General features: G+C 43.5%; 1 protein-coding gene across 3 annotated transcripts in view; it reads right to left on the bottom strand.

Annotated features, from left to right (window-relative positions):
* zzz3 (zinc finger, ZZ-type containing 3) overlaps positions 1-17,387 on the bottom strand; it is a 148,020-nt gene that overhangs the window by 14,536 nt on the left and 116,097 nt on the right. For all 3 annotated transcript variants that reach the window (XM_038793754.1, XM_038793756.1, XM_038793755.1), the window contains exons 6-8: positions 15,607-15,678; positions 8,198-8,299; positions 7,154-7,249 (exon numbers count right to left, since the gene is read on the bottom strand). In XM_038793754.1, the coding sequence (XP_038649682.1) occupies positions 7,154-7,249; positions 8,198-8,299; positions 15,607-15,678 (270 nt within the window). The remainder of the gene's footprint in view (positions 1-7,153; positions 7,250-8,197; positions 8,300-15,606; positions 15,679-17,387) is intronic.

Raw genomic sequence — 17,387 nt, 5'->3', positions numbered from 1 at the left:
CGCCAGCACAGAATTGTTTTGATCTGGTGTTTCAATCACTTAGGTTGAGGTCAGATCTCGACCTGTATAATTCTATGCTAAACAACCTCCATTAGAAGGTAATCAAGATTATACTAAGTATGACATTGCTCCCCGAAATATTCTTCACATTTCTCAGAAATATTATCATAATTCCGAATACACAGCGTCACTCCTTAAGCTGCAGCAAATTAGTTCCCATTTGAATTTATTTCTATTCAACGTTTGCAATTTGAAGCTGAATAATCTAAAGAGCATAATTAATAAATATATAAACTTACAATGCTATGTATTTAATTACTGAAGTATGTAAACTGGTCAACTCAACAATGACCTGGGAAGTTTTGGTATAAAAGTGAAGATTCCTCCCTCCACTCACTTCAGGAAATTTGGCTGGACTCTTTTTGGTTTTGATTTGAAGTACCCAATTCGTTTTTTCCAATTAAGGGGCAATTTAACGTGGCCAATCCCTCTATCCTGCACATCTTTGGGTTGTGGGGGTGAGACCTATACAGATGGGAAGAAGCTGCAAGCTTTACACAGGGCCAGGATTGAAACTCGGTCCTCAGTGCCGTGAGGCAGCAGTGCTCAACATTGTGCCACCGTGCTGCCGGCTAGACTCCTCTACATCAGTTTAATTCCACTAGATGTAAATTTTCTCAATCATTGCTTTACTGCTTTAGCACACTCAAGCTCATTGACGAGACTTCAACTTCATATAAAAGGCCAGGGGACACAGGTTTCCAGCGTTTACACCAATTCTAAATGACCATAAATCACACCCAAAGTTTTAGGCACAACACTAGAACATACAAATGAGTAGCACGGCATTCGGCCCCTCAAACAGCTCTGCCAGATCTGTGGCCTCAACTCCACATTCTAGCCTTGGACTTCCTTGTTAGTGAAGAATCTACCTATCACCGCCTAAAAACTATTCAATGATCCTGCCTCTGTTGCTCTCTGGGGAAGACTCAGAGAAAAAAAAATTCCCCTCATCTCGGTCTTAAATGGGAGACTGGTCTGTCCCCCAATTCTAGTCTCTCCCAAGGGGAACATCCTTTCAGCGTCTATCCTGGCAAGTTCCCTCAGCATCTTATCTGTTCAAATAAAATCACCTCAAAACCTTCTAAACTCTAATGGATACAGACTCAGATTGCCCAACCTTCCTTCATAAGGTAACACACCTCCATCAGGTTGAATGAATCTTCTCTGAACTGCTTCGAGCACATTTACATCCTTTCTTGAATTAGGAGGCTAATACTGTACACAATACTCTATCTCGCCAACTTTAGAAACATAGGTCCATAGAAAATAGGTGTAGGAGTAGGCCATTCGGCCCTTCGAGTCTGCACCACCATTCAATATCATGGCTGATCATGCAAATTCAGTATCCCACTCCCACTTTCTCTCCATATCCCTTGGTCCCTTTAGCTGTAAGGGCCACACACGGCTCCCTCTTGACTATATCCAACAAACTGGCCCCAACAGCTTTCTGTGGCAGAAAATTCCACAAGTTCACAGAAGTCCTTCCTCATCTCAATCCTGAGTGTCTTATTCTTAGGCTGTGACCCCTAGTTCTGGACGTCCCCAACATCAGGAATATTCTTCACACAACTAACCTGCCCAGTCCCATCAGGATTTTATGTTTCTAAGAGATCCTTCAAAGTTGCCAGGGTGGTTAAGAAGGCGTATGGAGGACAGCACGGTGGCCTAGTGGTTAGCACAACCGCCTCACGGCGCTGAGGTCCCAGGTTCGATCCCGGCTCTGGGTCACTGTCCGTGTGGAGTTTGCACATTCTCCCCGTGTCTGCGTGGGTTTCTCCCCCACAACCCAAAAATGTGCAGAGTAGGTGGATTGGCCACGCTAAATTGCCCCTTAATTGGAAAAAATAATTGGGTAATCTAAATTTATTTTAAAAAAGGCGTATGGTGTGTTGGCTTTCATTAACAGGGTGATTGAGTTTAAGAGCCACGAGGTTTTGCTGCAGCTTTATAAAACCCTGGTTAGACTACACTTGGAATATTGTGTCCAGTTCTAGTTGCCTCATTATAGGAAGGATGCTTTGGAGAGGGTGCAGAGGAGATTTACCAGGATGCTGCCTGGACTGGAGGGCATGTCTTATGAAGAAAGGTTAAAGGAGTACGGCTTTTCTCACTGGAGCGAAGAAAGAAGAGAGGTGACATGATAGAGGTGTAGAAGATGATGAGAGGCATAGAGTGGATAGCCAGAGACTTTTCCACAGGATGGAGATGGCTGTCGCGAGAATACGTAATTTTAAGGTGATTGGAGGAAGGTATAGGGAGATGTCAGAGGTCGGTTCTTTACACAGACAGTGGTGGGTGCGTGGAATGCACTGCCAGCAGAGATGGTGGAGTCAGAGTCATTAGGGACATTTAAACGACTCTTGGACAGGCACACGGACAGCAGTAAATTGAAGGGGTGTAGGTTAGGCTGATCTTTGATTAGGATAAATGGTCGGCACAACATCGTAGGCCGAAGTGGCTGGTACTGTGCTGTACTGTTCTATGTTCTTATGTTGAAGTCCGACACCATGATCATACTGTACAGCAGAGCAGTCTCGAAGGGTCATATGTCCTACTCCTATCTTGCATGGTGTCTTTTAAATAGTACATTACAGAACATCACAACACGATGCATAAAAAGCTTCTCAAGTCCCCACTTTTTCCCCCTCCAAGATATTTTAATTTGTGCAACTTCAAACACCAGTAGGCTCTGAAGCTTCCTGGGGCTGTTTAACCCAACCATTTTATTTTGGGGTGTTTGGGTGGATTCCACTCTACCAGCAGGAAGCAAATGCACATATTCAATCTTCACATGGACGAAATAATTTAAAGGTGTTCGATTTGCCATTGGCAAGCTCAGTGTCTCTCAATGAAGCACTTGTTTGTTTTCATATGCCGACAGAGGCAGCAGCACCCTCCTCAGTAACATTACAGTACTGTCATCAATAGCACTAGTATAAAGGAACCATAAATTTCAAACAATGCTTACACAGATAATTACTGGATTATTGACTTGGTCAGAATCAGAAAATTAAATCCTTTATCATCTACAATAGGGTTTGTATAAATAACAGCCAAATCTGAATTATGTCTGAGTTTGAGCAGCCATGAAAAGAGTTTATATAATTCACTTCAGCGCAAGCAATTCTGCCTATTTCATCTGTTATAGTGACAAGATGCCAATCTGTTTTATGATGTGTGCCAGGAATAAGGAAAAATCTACATGTTTCTTTACTTCTACTCAATAATATCCAGCAATAAATATTTTGGGAGATTAACGCAAAAGGATTCATTTCACATAACAATATATTTTAAAACAACCACGGCTGGAGTCTCAAAACATGACAACAATAAATCTTGTAACTAGCTGTCACACACAGTTTCTCCCATTAGACAGTCTTTAGTAGGTGATCTAGAGCAGGGATTGTCAGACGTTTTGCTTCTGAGGTTTGTCCCAGTACTATCCAAATTGTATGCGCACCTTTAACGCGAGTACTTTCATTACGTACAAATTAGTAATATAATTAAGCCTGCATTTATTATTTATGTTTCGCTCAAAGTGAATCTTGCTGTTGGTACTGAGTGGCTTCAGAAATGTGTTAAAATAAGCAGTAAATCTTCAGGCAGTAAGATTCCCAAAAGGAAAACCTGATGGATCACGACTGTCAAAAAGTTATGATGAAATGAAAATGAAGAGGGAATGGACTGAGCAACTTGAAACGTGGATTAGCCTAGCAACATTGTAAACAGATATTCACCAAAGCGAAAAGGATAACAATAGGGTATATAAATGCAGGAATTGAAAGCACAAAGGAAAAAAATGAAGGGAATTTCACACTTGCATTTTCAAAGGGTGAGCTGATGTAAGAAATGTCATTAAGAGGGACTGCGGAATCAATTAGTTCAGATAAAGGGTGGTTGTGGACGGCTGTTTTTGAAACTGGAGGCTTGTGACCAGCGGTGTGCCTCAGGGACCGGTGCTGGGTCCACTGTTATTTGTTTTATATATAAATATTTATATATTATATATATTGGATGAGAATGTAGGAGGCATGGTTAGTAAGTTTGCAGGTGACACCAAGTTTGGTGGCATTGTGGATAGTGAAGGTGGTTATATAAGACTGCAACAGGATCCTGACCAATTGGGCCAGTGGGCCGATGAGTGGCAGAGTTTCATTTGGATAAATGTAAGGTGATGCATTTTGGTAGATCAAATCAAGGCAGGACCTACTCAGTTAATGGTAGGGAGTTGGAGACAGTTACAGAACAAAGAGATCTAGGAATACAGGCTCATAGTCGCAGGTGGACAGGGTGGTGAAGAAGGTATTCAGCATGCTAGGCTTTATTGGTCAGAATATTGAATACAGGAGTCGGGATGTCTTGTTGAAATTCAACAAGGTGTTGGTAAGACCACAAACGGAATAGTGTGTTCAGTTCTGGTCACCCTATTATAGGAAGGATACTGTTAAACTAGAAAGAGTGCAGAAGAGATTTACGAGGATGCTACCAGGACTTGATGGTCTGAGATATAAGGAGAGGCTGGATAGGCTGTGACATTGTTTCCCTGGAGCGTAGGAGGCTTACGGTTAACTTATAGAGGTCGATAAAATAATGAGGAACATATACAAGGGAGATAGACGGCATCTTTTCCCAAAGTTAGAGGAGCCTAGAACCAGGGCAGCACAGTAGCACAAATGGATAGCACTGTGGCTTCACAGCGCCAGGGTTCCAGGTTCGATTCCCCGCTGGGTCACTGTCTGTGCAGAGTCTGCACGTTCTCCCATTGTCTGCGTGGGTTTCCTCCAGGTGCTCCTGTTTCCTCCCACAGGTTAGGTGGATTTCATAGAACATACAGTGCAGAACCATTTAAGCCCTCACTTCCACTCTATCCCCGTAACCCAATAATCCCTCCTAACCTTTCTGGACACTAAAGGCAATTTAGCATGGCCAAAAGGTTAGGAGAGGTTATTGGGTTACAGGGATAGGGTGGAAGTGAGGGCTTAAATGGGTCGGTGCAGGCACGATGGGCCGAATGGCCCCCTTCTGCTCTGTATGTTCTATGTTCTATCTTCAAAGGACATTGGTTTAAGGTATAGGTGAGAGAGATAGAGATACAAAAGAGACCAGAGGGAAAATTTCTTAACAAAGAGGGTGGTGAGCATCTGGAACGGCCAGCCAGAGGCAGTGGTAGAGGCGGGTACGATTTTGTCTTTTAAAAAGCAGTTAGCCAGTTACATGGTCAGGATGGGTATAGAGGGATATGGGCCAAATGCGGGCAAGTGGGACTACCTTAGTGATAGAAACTGGGCAGCATGGACAAGCTGGGCCGAAGGGCCTGTTTCCATGCTGCAAACTTCTATGACTCTATGATTCTATAAAGGAAAGATCAAAAGAAAAAGTAGTATACGAGTGCCAGGGTTCATCATACAAATGGAGGAGAGCTGCGCTGGCACAAGATCACAGACATGCATAGCCAGAAGCTGTGTTCGCTCCCAAACAAGCCATTGCCTTGGGACTACTGCTGGAACTCCAGTAGTTTCTAATTTAAACCAGAAGAAATTCCCAAAAGAGGTACAAGTGCCGTGTGTGGTAATTATTGCTGGATCTTTCTCAGTGTTAAAACCTATGGGATGTTGTTTGGGGAGGTTTAGAAAAAATATAAGGATTTGGAACTGAGGCAATTTAATGATATTGCGTGCAGCCATTATTATTATTGTAGGGATTTTGAATACCTTAGCATTTAACATTAGCTGGATTAACAATGATACACACATTATTGATGACAGGGCATTTAGCCCAACTAGTCCATATTGGTGTTTATGCTTTACTCGAGCCTCCCACACCCATTTTACTGGTTTAAAGCCTTTGATGTCTCCCTCCCTATCCTTTCTGCTAGAATACAGGTTCCATTCCAGTTCAAATATTGTAGCTCATCAGTATAGCTTCTTCCTTTCCCAGAAATGGTGCTCGTGTCCCATGAATAGGAACATTTTTTATCCGCAGCAACTTTTTAGTCCTCATGATCAGTCTGCTCCTATGCCCATTTGCACATGGTTTAGGTAATAATCCACAGTTAATTCTCCTTGGGGTGTTGCTTTGTAATTTAGAAGCTAACTCCTGATGTTTGCTGTCCATCCAAGCTCGAGGGCCATTTCCCAATGCAAAACAGTGTATGATAAATATTGAAAAAGGCAACATTCATGGCCATCCTCATGAGAGTGATTCCCTCAGATTCTGGGTCATGAATTCCTGGGACTGGCACTGGCAGCAACAATCGACAGTTTGATCGGCTACCCATGCCAGGCTTGGCTCTTCAAACAGCTGCCCACTGGAAAGGAGCAATCAGCCGCATGAAGAGCAAAAGGTGAAGTCAGTCGACCATTCGTCAACACCCTCCAGTTAAGTCTTGGCCCATTAGCCAACAAAATGATCTGCTGCTCCACATGCCCGATGTAGCAGGAGAGAGAATGCCACATGGCCTGGCAGCAAAACTCGTTGCCAACTGTCACGAACTGACTTTGGGCAGGAGAGGGTGGTGTAATCCTCCTGTTCTTTTCTGCTTCTTCCTCTATAATAAGTGTACAATATCCTGAGACATGCACCCAATGAGTGCCAAGAATAGTGCGGAGGACTTTTAAAATCACACTATTAGATTGTTAAGATTTTTTTTTTAAATATTTAGAGTACCGAATCTCTTCTCTTCCCCCCCCCCCACCCAAAAAAAACTCCACACAGACAGTGATCCGGAGCCAGGATCGAACCCGGGTCCTCAGCACTGTCAGGCAGCAGTGCTAATTAAGATTTTATTCTTGGGAAAATGATTTGCCAAATCCCCGGAAAGATCGACACAGATCCTGTGTTGAGAACTTCCGATCCAGAGAATAGAAGACATCCCAGAGAGCACTTCAATTCTGCACTTGTACTGCATACGTGCACCTTCTAGTGGGTCAATGAAAGAATTGCAACAATAGCATGTGTGTTGATTCACATTGCCTGGACGACAACCTCAAGGAGTGAAGTAATGGAAGCTGGGGAAGGACAACTCATATAAAACAAAATAAAGCAACAAATGGTAATGAGAGCAGAGGAAAATCAGCACTGCGCATAATACCTTTTTCGAATGCAGGTACAAGTTCGGAGTTCTGCCCGGAATAGGGATTCCTGCTTTAGCTAATTTAATGAAATACTTCTGCACTCTGCTGGCAACCTGGGTGAAAGGAGATGCACAAAATAACTAGGATGAAAGAACTTATAGGAAAAAAAAAAGATAGGTTAAAGTTTCATGCTGACTGTTCATCAAACTCAGCATTCATGCTTTACTGTTAGAATATGATCAGTCTAATATTCTTAAAGAAGAAAAGCTTCTATTTAACACTTGCAATGATCCCAGGACATCCAAAAGTGCTTCACAGTCAATGTTAGGTTTACAGTTACTTTTGATGTGTAGTCACGGCTGTCATGCAGGAAATGTGGCAGCAAATTTTCACACAACAAAAACCCAACCAAAGGACTATGGTAATGGCCAGATAATCTGTTTTGGTGATGTTGGTTGGGGATAAATATTGGTTAGGGCACCACGGAGAACTCCTGCACTCTTCCTCAAAATAGCTTTGTCTACCTAAAATGACTATTATCTGCGGATCTTTGGAAGAAAATATTCTACTGAAGTAATGAACAAGGAGGGGCTAAATGCAACAGAGAGGGGTGGAGTGGGCTACTCCACCAGAGGATGAAGAATCAATCATGTAGCATGGGTGTGAAGTCACAAAGCCAGACCAGACAATGCAGTCCTTGTGCCCTGAAGGACACTGAGCCCATTAGGGTTCAACAACCATCCAGCAGTTTTCATGCTCTTTTCATCGGGCGCCAAGTCACAAATGTATTGCACTTACGGAATTTAATTTCAGGATGCAAACTGGAGAAATCTGGGTCAACAATTCAGTACTATTAACAATTGTGCTGCTGCACCCACAATGAATCGCTATACTAAATGCTTGGACACATTGCAATAAATTGTGACTTTTGTAATGATAAACATTTACACACACTGCCCTAAAAATACACGTAAAATCATTAGATACAATACAACATTGATTGAAATTAGCTTAAACTTATATTTAAGATCTTTTAACGCTCCCGCTGAACATCAATATACCTGTTTGGCGGTTCGGTTGCCTAGTTTGTCAGCTATCTTCTGCCAGCGTCGCGTTTCCACTTCTTCAGGAGGATATTTAAGGAGCAGCTCCTCTAATCTTTTCTTTAAAACCAAATCAAAAGATACAGAGGTCAATCTTAAATCAATATTCGACTACTGTACATATTGGTTCAGAACTGATTGTTTGTCATTTATATAAACGATATAGATAAGTATGTGAGGGGTGAGGATCAGTAAGTTTGCTAATGACACAAAGATTGGCCGGGGGGGTTAACAGTGAGTTGAGTGTCTTGGGTTACAGGAAGATATAGACCGGATGGTCAAATGGGCAGATGGAATTTAACCCTGAAAAGTGCGAGGTGATACACTTTGGAAGGAGTAATTTGACAAGGAAGCATTCAATGAATGGCCTGACACTGGGAAGTTCCTAGGAACAACGGGACCATGGCGTGTTTGTCCATAGATCTCTGAAGGCAGAAGGGCGGGTTAATATGGTGGTGAAAAAGGCATATGGGACACTCGCTTTTATCAATTGGGGCATAGATTACAAAAGCAGGGAGGTCATGTTGGAGTTGTATAGAACATTGGTGAGGCCACAGCTGGAGTACTGTGTGCAATTCTGGTTACCACATTGTAGGAAGGATGCGATTGCACTGGAGGGAGTACAGAGGCGAATCACCAGGATGGAGCACTTAAGTTATGAAGAGGTTGGATAGGCTTGGGTTGTTTTCGTTGGAGCAGAGAACTGAGGGCGACCTGATCGAGGTGGACAAGATTATGAGGGGCACAGGGTGGAGAGGGAGCAGCTGTTCCCCTTAGTTGAAGGGTCAGTTACGAGGGGACACTAGTTCAGGGTAAGGGGCAGGAGGTTTAGAGGGGATTTGAAGAAAAACCTTTTTACCCAGAGAGTGGTGATGGTCTGGAATGCACTGCCTGGGAGAGTGGTAGAGGCAAGTTGCCTCACATCCTTTCAAAAGTACCTGGATGAGCACTTGGCACGTCATAACATTCAAGGCTATGGACCAAGTGCTGGCAAATGGGATTAGGTGGGCAGGTCAGGAGTCTTTCATGCGTCGGTGCAGACATGATGGGCCGATGGGCCTCTTCTGCACTGTATTATTCTGTGATTTTGTGGCAAGGCTAATTTTTCTCAACTGCAGTAAGGAGAGGGATGGGGTAGCGCGGTTACAGATTGAATCCAGACAGTGAGGGAGGTAAGAAATTGGAAGACTCCAGGCTGTTCACACAGTAATATTAGCAGAAACCTAGAACTCAGTCACCAGTCGTCCATCTGAACCACAGCTGAGGTAACAGCCCAGAGACGAAAATCAAGGGCATGTCATGGAGCCACCAGGCAGCCTGGTCTCGAATACACTTCCTAGCATTTGAGAAAATGATCTTTATTCAAAAAAAGTAGAAAGTGATTTTGAGAAGTCAATGCTTTGCAAGCTCAAAATAATGGGAGATCTATTTTGAAACAATGTAAAGTGACCCACTCTTTGGTTTTTGTGGCAAACTCCTCAGAGTGTCTGTGCCAATCTCAACCAAACTTGATGGAGCAATGCACTGGACCCAGTGGCATATCATGGAGGGTGGGGTACTGACATTGATAGAGAATCTGGTGAACTGATGTAACGCCAATAATCTCTCCCTCAATGTCAACAAAACAAAGGAGATTGTCATCGACTTCAGGAAGCGTAGTGGAGGACATGCCCCTGTCTACATCAATGGGAACGAAGTAGAAAGGGTCGAGAGCTTCAGGTTTTTAGGTGTCCAGATCACCAACAACCTGTCCTGGTCCCCTCATGCCAACACTATAGTTAAGAAAGCCCACCAACGACTCTACTTTCTCAGAAGACTAAGGAAATTTGGCATGTCACCCATGACTTTCACCAACTTCTACAGATGCACCATAGAAAGCATTCTTTCTGGTTGTTTCACAGCTTGGTATGGATCTTGCTCTGCCCAAGACCGCAGGAAACTACAAAAGGTTGTGAATGTAGCCCAATCCATCACGCAAACCAGCCTCCCATCCATTGACTCTGTCAATAATTCCTATTGCCTCAGAAAGGCAGCCAGCATAATTAAGGACCCCACGCACACCGGACATACTCTCTTCCACCTTCTTCTGTCAAGAAAAAGATACAAAAGTTTGAGGTCATGTACCAGCCGACTCAATAACAGCTTCTTCCCTGCTGCCATCAGACATTTAATGGTCCTACCTCGTATTAAGTTGATCTTTTCTCGACACCTTGCTATAAATGTAACATTATATTCTGCAGTCTCTCCTTCCTTCCCTATGTACGGTATGCATTGATTGTATAGCATGCAAGAAACAATACTTTTCACTGTATACTAATACATGTGACAATAACAAATCAAATCAGAAAATCTAACCACACCACTGGTGGGGGAAGCAGGGGGCTTTAGCCTTTTAGCAGGGGGTCCCATGGCCCTGCCTACACTGTCCCCCCCCCGCTGACAATAACTTAGAGATGCCAACCAACAAAATATACATTCCAAGGATGCGGTGAATTTACATCACCAATCCACGACTGTCATTATTTCCTTTTTCTCTCTCATTGTAGTTGCTTTGTGTTAGTTACTGTATGTCTGAGATACTATGTATTACTTGGCAAGGGAAAGCTACAGGTGGCATACACGGAGCAGGGATGGGTCGGGGGAGGGGGGGGAAGAGACATGATGATAAAGTTGACTGACGGCAACAGGCAGCGACTAGAGAAAGGGAAGATGAAGGGGCTAAAGCAAGAAGGCAAGCAGTTAAAAAGCGACAGAATGCAACAACTACTAGCACTGCATGTAAGAGACCAAGACTCTTGAAGTGGAGACGCCGACATTGGACTGGGGTGAGCACAGTAAGAAGTCTTACAACATCAGATTAAAGTCCAACAGTTTGTTTCGAATCACTAGCTTTCGGAGCACTGCTCCTTCCTCAGGTGAATGAAGAGGTAGGTTCCAGAAACATATATATAGACAAATTCAAAGATGCAAGATGATACTTTGAATGCGAGCATTTGCAGGTAATTAAGACTTTACAGATCCAGAAAGAGGGATAATCACAGATCCAGAGAGAGGGATAATCCCTCCCTCTGGATCTGTAAAGACTTAATTACCTGCAACGGCTCGCATTCAAAGTATCATCTTGCATCTTTGACTTTGTCTATATATATGTTTCTGGAACTTACCTCTTCATTCACCTGAGGAAGGAGCAGTGCTCCGAAAGTTAGTGATACAAGACGCTTGATGGAAGCTTTCACCCATGATCTTCCTGATGATCAGGAATCAGACACAGAATATGGTATTGGCAGTAGATCAGAGATATGAGAGTATTGCGGTGCAAAAAGTGAAAAGATGAGCCAACTACATTGTGTTGTCCATGTGTTAATGTATCATCATAGAATCCCTACAATGCAGAAGGAGGCCATTCGACCCATCACGTCTGCACTGACCCTTCAAACGAGCACCCTTCACAGGCCCTATCCCCTGTGCTATCCCCATTACCCCACCCAACCGCTGGGACAGCAAGGGCAATTTTAGCAAGGCCAATCCACCTAGCCTGCGCGTCTTTGGACTATGGGAGGAACCCGAAGCACTGGCAGGAAACCCACACGGACACGGGGAAAACATGCAAACTCTACACAGATAGTCACGCGAGGTCAGAATCGAACATGGGTTCCGGGGGCTGTGAGGCAGCAGTGCTAACCACTGTGCCAGTTTCTCATCATTGCGACGAACATCACTTTTAAATTCCAATTAAAAAAAAAATTGAATTTCAAATTTTCATATTGCCTAGATTATTAGTCTGGGCCTCTGAATTACTAGTCCAGTAACATAACCGGTATACTCCCATAACATTTGCACAGGTAGATGTAAGTTTGTTTCCCCCTCAATGTGGTAGGGAGCAGATCAACAGATGTGCCACCGACTGTCAGCAAGGGGCAGGCTTCAAGGCAAAACTTGACCCTATCTTCAATACACTGCAATTTCCAGACACTGAATAGCAACCGGGATTGGGAGAATTATTCTAATATTTCTCTTTAGCCCTGTGATAGCGTTCCCTTACTGCCAATCAGCTGAGAGAACCTGAAATATGCAGGACAGCATGTGGATCAATGCCAACACCTTCCTGGTCTCTGTTCCTCAGTGCAGATTTTACCAACCAAAGCTCCCAAGCTAGAACAAGCACACTGAGAAGTGCTTGATAAGCACCCCATTTTTATTTTTGTTTTTAAACTCTAAATGTAAAACATTCAAGAGTGAAAGCAGCAGCCTACAATCGTTGGCGAGTAGAGCCTGGGGGGACTGCTGGGCAACCACAGAGGGGGCAGCTGGGGCAAAACAGTCAGTGTCTGACACATAACTGCTTTTACACTGCTGCTAATCTACCAGAAGGACGTACCTACCATTAACAATGGTAGGACTCAAACTGCCGTCAAAACTGAATCACAATTCTAGCTCAAAGTTCTTTCCCTCAGGCTGGGCTCCATTGACAGCGAGCCAATTTGGAAATTGCTAACTGAAGTCACGTAATGATGAACAGAAAACAGATGTTAGAACTACTGGGTAGACAGAGATGTTTGGCCAGAACACTGCTCTCGTGGCAGTTTTGCCAAGAAGAGGTAAGTGTGTGTGTGTGTGTGAATGTATGTGTGGAAGGGGGGGGGGGGGGGGTTGGGCGTGGTGGCACCCATTGTCACCCTAAAAGTGGGCTACCTGAGCCACTGAGTGTTCTTCTTATGGGAACACCAAATTGAAATATTACTTGAAATAGGTCAGAAAATATAACTGCTGAATAGAATTGCCAACAAATCTCTTTATTTTGGCCCAGGAAGCAGGAGCGTATGGTTTACTGTGAAATAATAAATGTTTCAACAAAGACTGAAAATGTAGACAGTGACACTGAAAATGCAGGTAGACCCTGATGATGAAATATTCACAGTATTAACAGCGAGGAAATAAGTGTAACATGTAGATTTTGATCCTGAGGATTTTAGAACATAAGAACATAAGAACTAGGAGCAGGAGTAGGCCATCTGGCCCCTCGAGCCTGCTCCGCCATTCAATGAGATCATGGCTGATCTTTTGTGGACTCAGCTCCACTTTCCGGCCCAAACACCATAACCCTTAATTTTGAGCCTAAAGATGTGGAGAATGATCAATAAAAATCATTTGGTAAAAGTTGTAAAGCTAATTAAACTAAATTCAAGCCAAGTGAAGCAAATTAAAATTAATTCATTGTGAAAAGGAATATTTTTTGTCAAGTAATGTTTTTGAGTACCATAATTGAGAGTTTAGATATTTGTGTTTCAAGCTTATGTTAAATTTGTTAGTTAAAATAATTGCGAAAACAAGGTAATTAATCCCAGAAAATACAGAGCAGAAGAGTCCCTTTGGCCCATCGAGTCTGTACTGACGCATGAAAAACACCTGACCTGTCTACCTAATCCCATTTGCCAGCACTTGGTCCATTGCCTTGAATGTTATGACGGGCCAAGTGCTCATCCAGGTATTTTTAAAGGATGTGAGGCAACCCGCCTCTCCCACCCTCCCAGGCAGTGCATTATAGACCGTCCCCACCCTCTGGGTAAAAATGTTTTTCCTCAAATCCCCCCTAAACCTCCTGCCCCATACCTTTAACTTGTGACCCCTCATAACTGACCCCTCAACTAAGGGAAACAGTTGCTCCCTATCCACACCCCCATAATCTTCTACACCTCAATCAGGTCACCCCTCAGTCTTCTCTGCTCCAGCGAAAACAACCCAAGCCTATCCAACCTCTCTTCACAACTTAAATGTTCAATCCCAGGCAACATCCTGGTGAATCGCCCCATCCAGTGCAATCACATCCTTCGTATAATGTGGCGACCAGAATTGCACACAGTACTCCAGCTGCGGCCTCACCAAAGCTCTATACAACTTCAACATGACCTCCCAGCTTTTGTAATTTATGCCTTGCTTGATAAAGACATAGGCCTTTTTCACTACCCTATTAACCTGCCCTTCTGCCTTCAGAGATCTATGGACAAACACTCCAAGGTCCCTTTGTGCCTCAGAACTTCCCAGTGTCAGGCCATTCACTGAATTCTCCCTTGTCACATTAGACCTTCATTACACCTCATACTTTTCAGGGTTACATTCCATCTGCCACTTTTCTGCCTATTTGACCATCCTGTCTATATCTTCCTGTAACCCAAGACTCTCAGCATCACCCGGCCAATCTTTGTGTCATCAGCAAACTTACTGATCCTACCCCGCCCCACATAGTCATCAATGCCGTTTTTATAAATGACAAATAATCGGGGGCCCAGCACAGATCCCTGTGATACTCCACTGGACACTGGCTTCCAGTTACTAAAGCCATCTGTCATCACCCTCTGTCTCCTACAGCTAAACCAATCCGGAATCCAGCTGAATCCCCATGTGCATTTTCCTTCTTTGTAAGTCTCCCATGTGGAACCTTGTGAAAGGCTTTGCTGAAATCCATGTAAACTACATCAACTGCACTGTATTCATCTACACACCTGGTCACAAGTTCAAAAAATTCAATCAAATTTGTTAGGCATGACTTCTCTCTGACAAAGCAATGCTGACTATTCCTGATCAAACCTTGCCTCTCCAAGTGGATATAGATTCCTTCCTTCAGAATTTTCTCCAATTGTTCCCCTACCACTGACATGAGATTCGCTGTTCTACAACTCCCTGGCTTATCTCTACAAGTTTTCTTAAATAACGGGACCACATTAGCAGTTCTCCAGTCCTCTGGCACCTTCCCCTTGGCCAGAGAGGAATTAAAAATTTGGTTCGGAATCCCTGCAATCTCTTCTTTGCCTCCCCTTCTGGTACCCAATTCATCCGGACCTGGATATTTGTCCACTTTGAAGCCTACCAACACCTCCAATACCTTGTCATTCCCTCTGACAAGTGGATTGTTCAATGAAATCTTTCGGATGTTCCGTTCATATATGCCTGTAGGGCAAATATCTCATAGCTTATTAGTTAATAAAAACATCTCTTCTTATTTTTAAGATCTTACTTTTAACTTTTACCCCTCTACTTCCCAGACACAGGACAGGTAGCCCAGCTTTTCTTCAAATAAAACTGACTCTCCTCATGTCACATCCCTTCTGAAGGAATACCTTAATGCCCGAAACTTTATGGAATAACCCTTCACTGACTGAAGCAAAATACTCTCCGTAAAAAGGAACTGCTCATATTCTTGATTCAATGCAGAGTGAAGCGCTGAAAGTTTCAAGTTGAGATCCCAAAACATGGCCCGGACTACAGATGCAGTTGAACAGGCAGAATGGGTGGTCTTTTCCCACTCCAGGAGCTTCATGTTTCATCCTGCTCGAATCCAATTTATTTTGTAGTGAGAATGGAAAGTTTACCTGTTCTTCTACACTCCACAGCTGGTTAAATGTTTCTGACTTGGAGTCATCACAGATCCTTCCTCTTATTACCTGAAACGGTTGACGTAAAAATAAAATCAGACACCACTTCTGTTTTTCCAGAATAAAGCAGTGAAAATGACCACTGTCAAGGTTGAATTAGTAAAGGCACAATATTCAATTTGAGGTGTGACAAGTTATTCCCATAAAGAATCCAACCCCCCTCCCCCCACTATCTTAACGAAGCCAAGTTTTCAGCTTCTAGATTTTCAGGACATAAATTATTTCAAACAACATATGCCACACCTGTAGGAAAAATTAAATGTTTCTGCATTATACAACAAAAGAAATGTCCAAAGCAACAACAGTTTGTATTTACAAAAAGTGCTTTTAAAATCGTAAAACATCCCAAGATGCCTCACAAAAGTGTATCTAAAATTTGATACTGAGCCACAGAAGATGAAGTTGGGGGAGCTGACCAAAGATTTAGCCAAAGAGTTGGGTTTTAAGAAGCATCTCAAAAGGAATGTTTTAAAGTCATAGTTTTACAGCACAGATCCTGGAGATGATGGCACGACCACCAATGGTAGAGCAACAAGACTCGGGGGTACGCAAGAGGCTAGATTTGGAGGAATTGAGGCACAAACAATGATGGCAAAACTGTACAAGATTTTATTTTCCACTGCTCAGTTCCAAAATTTATTTGGGTGTTTCCAGAATCTGCCAGTGCATGACAAGCGCATGCAAATCAGGTCACCGAATAAAGTCACAATTTCAGACATACATAAGAAATGATAACTTTACTAAATAGTAGAGAAATACAATTGACAGAATATCCCAACTTTTCTAAAGGTATTTTTCACTTGAGTCATAAAGCACAAGTGAAAGGTTTTTTTCTGTACAAGAAAGGCTTGATGAGAACCTGGAAGCATCTGTCTCACTCGCAAGGACAGCCCTGATCTCATAGAATCCCTATAGTGCAGAAGGAGGCCATTCGGCCCATCGAGTTTGCACTGGCCCTTGGAAAGAGTACCCTACTTAAGCCCACGCCTCCACCTAATCCCTGTAACCCAACCTAACCTTTTGGACACTAAGGGGTAATTTAGAAAGGCCAATCCACCTAACCTGTACATGATTGGAATGTGGGAGGAAACCCACGCAGACAAGGGGAGAAACTGCAAACTCCACAAAGACAGTCACCCAAGGCCAGAATTGAACCTGGGTCCCTGGTACTGTGAGGCAGCCGTGCTAACCACTATGTCACCATGCCGCTCTACGTCTCAACAGGAGAAAAGTGGATAACAGATGGTGGTGCAAACTAGCAATCAGTAGCTTAGAATATACATTTATTTCTGAAGACAAGAAACGGTCTCCACAGTGTGAGCCAATGGCTCAGTTAGTATCCCGTGAGTCAGAAGGTCGGGTGTTCAAGCTTCAGTTCCCAGACTTGAGCACATCTTCTAACCTGGCACTCTGAGCATGCTGCACAACTGGGGGAACCATCTTTCAGATGAGAAAGAGCAACACAAAAGTTGTCCGCTGTGTACTGGCCAACATCTACTTCTCAATGGAGGAGGAGGTGGACCCGGACCCTTTGGTGGCGATACTTGGGGTTTCAGAGGAGCCAGAGCTCATGGAGAGAAGGAAGGCCGATGCTGTGGCCTTCACCTCTCTGATTGCACGGCGGCGAATTTTACTGGAGTGGCGGTTGGCATCGCCACCGGGGTAGCGGCTTGGTTGGGTGACCTGTGCGACTTCCTGTGGTTGGAGAAGATAAAGTA

This window comes from Scyliorhinus canicula, chromosome 4, assembly GCF_902713615.1.
Source record: "Scyliorhinus canicula chromosome 4, sScyCan1.1, whole genome shotgun sequence".
In the NCBI taxonomy this organism is placed as follows: Eukaryota; Metazoa; Chordata; class Chondrichthyes; order Carcharhiniformes; family Scyliorhinidae; genus Scyliorhinus; species Scyliorhinus canicula.
Note: the sequence above shows the minus strand (reverse complement) of the source record. Positions and strands in the feature narration are given on the sequence as shown.